Raw genomic sequence first — 4,489 nt, 5'->3', positions numbered from 1 at the left:
ATTGCCTATAAAAAGTGGAACAAAACAGGGATGACCCCTTTCACCACTTTTATTTAATATAGTTCTTGAAACACTGGCCAGAGCAATTAGACAGACAAAAGAAATTAAAGGGATATGGATAGGTAAAGAAGAACTCAAATTAGCACTATTTGCCAAAAATAAGATTTTATACCTAGAGGGCCCAAAAAGTTCCAACAGAAAACTTCTAGAACTAGGAAATGAATTCAGCAAATTAGCAGCATACAAAATCAACACCCATAAATCAAAAGCATTTCTATATATAAGTGATAAATACTCTGAAAGGGAAACAAGGAAAACTACTCCATTTATAATAGCTTCAAAAAAATACTTGATAATCAACTTGATGAAAGAGGTGAAAGTCCTTTACAATGAAAACTACAGAATGCTAAAAAAAAAAAAAATCAAAGAAGACCTTAGAAGATGGAAAGATCTATTTTGTTCTTGGATAGGTAGAATTAATATTGCCAAAATGAGTATACTACCAAAAGAACTATACAGATTTTAATACAATTCCAATCAAAATCCCAATGATATTCCTCATAGAAATAGAAAAAGCAGTCATGAAATTCATCTGAAAAAATAAGAGACCCAGAATAGCTAAAGCAATCCTTAGCAAGAAGAGTGAAGCATGTGGCATTACTATACCAGGCTTAAACCATATTACAGAGCAATAGTAACAAAAACAGCATGGCATTGGCACCAAAATAGACTTGTGGACCAATGGTACAGAATAGAGGATATAGAGACTAGCCCACATAATTACAGTTATCTTATATTTGATAAAGGTGCCAAAAACAGACATTGGAGAAAAGATGGCCTCTTCAACAAATGGTGCTGGGAGAATTGGAAATCCATTTACAACAAAATGAAATTAAACCTCTATCTCCCACCATGCACACAATTCTCCTCAAAGTGGATCAAAGACCTAGGAATTAAAGCAGAGACATTCTGTCTATTAGAAGACAAAGAAGGCTCAAATCTTCATCATGTCAGATTAGGCCCCAACTTCCTTAATAAGACTTCTATAGTGCAAGAATAAATATCAGGAATCATTAAATGAGATGTATTCAAACTAAAAAGCTTCTTCTCAGCAATAGAAACAATCAGTGAGGTGAATAGAGAGCCTACTAACTGGGAACAAATTCTTACCACATGTATGTCAGATAATGCACTAAACTCTAGCATATATAAAGAACTCAAAAAATTTCACACCAAAAAAATAAATAACCCAATCAATAAATGGGCCAAGGAACTGAACAAACACTTCTAAGAAGAATATATACAATCAATCAACAAATATATGAAAAACTGTTCAACATCTCTAGCAATTATAGAAATTCAAATCAAAACTACTCTTAAGATTTCATCTCACTCCAGTCAGAATGGCAGCTATTAAGAATACAAACAACAATAATTGTTGGCGAGAATGTAGGGAAAAATGTACACTCATACACTACTGGTAGGACTACAAATTGGTGCAGCCAAGATGGAAAGCAGTATGGAGAATCCTTGGAAAACTGGGAATGAAACCACCATGTGACCCTGCTATCTCACTCCTGGGTCTATACCCAAAGGACTTAAAAACAGCATACTACATGAACACAGCCACATCAATGTTTAAAGCAGCACAATTCACAATAGCTAAACTGTTGAATCAACCTCAATGAATGGATAAAGAAAATGTGTATATATACACAATGGAATATTATTCATTATTAAATGAGAATAAAATTGTGTCATTTGCAGGTAAATGCATTGAGCTGGAGAGTATAATGCTAAGTGAAATTAGCCAATCCCAAATAATCAAATGGTGAATGATTTCTCCAAGAATGCTGATACATAATATACTCCAGGGGGTTGGGGGCAAATGGGAAGATTAAATGAACTATAGATAGGGCAAAAGGTAAAGGGGAGGGAGGCGAAGAGAAGGGGTATAAGGGTAGGAAAGATGGTGGAATGAGGTGGTCATCATTACCCTAATACATGTATGAAGACATGAAGAATGTGACTGTATTTTGTGTACAATCAGAGATATGAAAATTGTGCTCTATATGTGTTAATACTAATTGTAATGCATTCTGTTGTCATATATAACAAATTAAAACTTAATTTTTTTAAAAAATAGCTGATTTTCCTGAGCAAATTTTTTTAAAAAAAGTAGGGATTACCCTCGCTCCCTGAGCGCGCCGCGCGCAGGCCAGCAGCTGGGGCGAAGGCCTGGGACGACGAGGCGCGGAGAGGGACAGCGGGCGGCGGGCAGTGGGAGCGCGGGTCTCTATATGGCGGTGGCTCTGTCGGGCCTGCCTGTCCGCCTCTCGCGCTGGGCCGCCGCCCGCTCCTATGGGGTCTTCTGCAAGGGGCTGACCCGCACACTGCTTATCTTCTTCTTCGACCTGGCCTGGCGGCTGCGTATCAACTTCCCCTACCTCTACATCGTGGCTTCCATGATGCTTAAGGTGCACCTGCAGGTTCATTTTGAGATCCACTGAAGGCCCTCCCCTGATTGACAAAGGTGTTACCCCAGGCTCACTGCATCAAAGAATACAAAACATGAGGGATGGAGGAGGGACCCTTGGCACCTGCCTGATAGAAGCAAAGGGGGAGGGAGGAGATGACTGGTACAAACAATTATGTAGCCTTAAGAAAAGAACACAGAAGGAGAGCCCTTGCCCAGCAGATATACCTTTCTGGATGGATAAGTCTGCAGTTGATGTAAATGGAAATTCACAGAATGAGTTGTTATCATTGGAAATGAAAAACGATCTGAGTGACACTGATCTGTTGCTTCACAATGGCAACAAAGAGCTTCCATATTTGAAGAAATCAATGGGAAGAAATTTAGCTCCCGTAGTTGCTCCAACCAAGGCCATGGGTCTGTTCTCTGCTCCTGCAGAAGAGTATCTTGCTGGGGTGTTCCTCGGTGTTGGGGACGCTCTGGGGAGGGACTGGCTAAGAAGCGGGCCCAGAGCCATGGACAGCCAGAGAGGACAGTGCCCCAAAGGAGAGCCCTGGGTGTCAGGACAGCCAGTCCATCCGAAACTGTGGGAAATGGTAGTTTTTAAGGGTGAACCACCAAGTGCTCTTCACGAGGGACTAGGCTCTGAGTCAGAACTGTCTCGCCTGCGTTCTGTGCTGCTTGCAACACTGCACTCCTGTCCTGAAGTACTTCTAGAGGACAAGACAAGATGTGTTTTCCTTGACCATTTAAAGCCCATGTTTTCAGAGCAAACAACAGAGTATAAGAAAATGCTTTCATGTGTAAAAAGTACCTCAAATGGTCTGGAGATCTCACTGGGGTTACTGGCTCTACAGCCTTTTCAATTAGCAAATCCCTTATGCCATAGTTAAGGTACAAGCAGAACAATAAAATAGTAGATTAATTTTAGAAGTTGTCCTAGAATGATTTCTTTCCCATTAAGTCTGGATGCAGACAGCTTAGCTGCACAGATCCTGCTTTGACCAGACAGAGGAAGTCAAGTTCACTCACCAAAAACTGATCAATGCAGAAGGAATTTTTAGCATGTTTTAAATTGTGCTTAAAAGACACTCAGAATTGGTAAAACCCTTTCAGGTGATTATTGATATATCCAGTTTAATATCAGATAAGCACATGGTGATTTAACATGAAATTCTTTATGTATCTCAAGATCTCTATCCATTTTAGAGGGCTATTGTCCCAGACATCATCTTGTCTCCTCAACTCGTCTCTGATCACCTCCTGGAAGTGAATATTTGTAAAGTCTACCTACTGTATTTTTATTAAACCTTGCTAAGCTCATGGCGAGCTGTTGCCATTTCTGCATCTCATAGAATAATTTTAGTCTGCAGCAAAATCTGACTTCTTTTCTCATACTCCTTCCACTTGAAATGCTGTTTAAATGGAGGCCCTATGGTGAAAGTTGCAATATTAAATTTAATCATCTCAAACTAGGAACCCTAGCAGTGTTACCCTAAGTAAAAAGGAACTTGAGCTTCTCTGCTCTGGCTTAGATGTAGAGAGGCAAATCAAGAACCTCCTTTACAAAAGTCCTAAGAGTTGATGTCTTTTAAGATTTTTCTGAAGTGACTCCTTTTGTTGTTCATTGATAATTTTGTTAATAAAGGTCATTTAAAAGTGTAAGTTTTTAAGGACTCCCAAAGTGAGACTTAAAACAGCTATTTGGGGGATAACTGATTGCATATATCAATTTATATTGTGTGCTAAATTACTATGCCATGTGCTATTTTAGTGTTTAGGGAAAATGCAGAATAAAATCTGTTCTTTAGCATAATAAATGTCTTATTTGACGTGTGTAAAAAAAAGTAGGGGTTACCTTTTCTTTACATGTTTTGAATAATATATGTCATTTTTATCTGGAATATGCATTGATTTATAAAAATCAACACTAATGTAATTTTATATCTCATGTAAGTGATTTGATTATTTTCATCTATATGCTCAAATCATTTTATTTTTTACATTCTGGTA

General features: G+C 38.5%; 2 protein-coding genes across 2 annotated transcripts; both read left to right on the top strand.

Annotated features, from left to right (window-relative positions):
* Window positions 1–2,227: 2,227 nt before the first annotated feature.
* On the top strand, window positions 2,228–2,510 carry LOC308646136 (small integral membrane protein 10-like protein 3; the record flags this gene model as incomplete). Its single annotated transcript, XM_081288771.1, has 1 exon — window positions 2,228–2,510. The coding sequence occupies exon 1, from the start codon at window positions 2,301–2,303 to the stop codon at window positions 2,508–2,510; it is 210 nt and encodes a 69-aa protein (XP_081144897.1). The 5' UTR covers window positions 2,228–2,300.
* On the top strand, window positions 2,473–4,001 carry LOC308646135 (protein FAM220A-like). Its single transcript, XM_081288770.1, has one exon. The coding sequence runs from the start codon at window positions 2,572–2,574 to the stop codon at window positions 3,367–3,369; it is 798 nt and encodes a 265-aa protein (XP_081144896.1). The 5' UTR covers window positions 2,473–2,571; the 3' UTR covers window positions 3,370–4,001.
* Window positions 4,002–4,489: the final 488 nt, after the last annotated feature.

Source organism: Spermophilus citellus (assembly GCF_964194105.1).
Source record: "Spermophilus citellus genome assembly, chromosome: 4".
NCBI lineage: Eukaryota > Metazoa > Chordata > Mammalia > Rodentia > Sciuridae > Spermophilus > Spermophilus citellus.
This window is presented reverse-complemented; position numbering and strand designations above follow the sequence as displayed.

Excerpts from the sequence above, each read along its gene's own strand:
- LOC308646135 (XM_081288770.1), top strand. The coding sequence starts at position 2,572 with ATGAGGGATGGAGGAGGGACCCTTGGCACCTGCCTGATAGAAGCAAAG.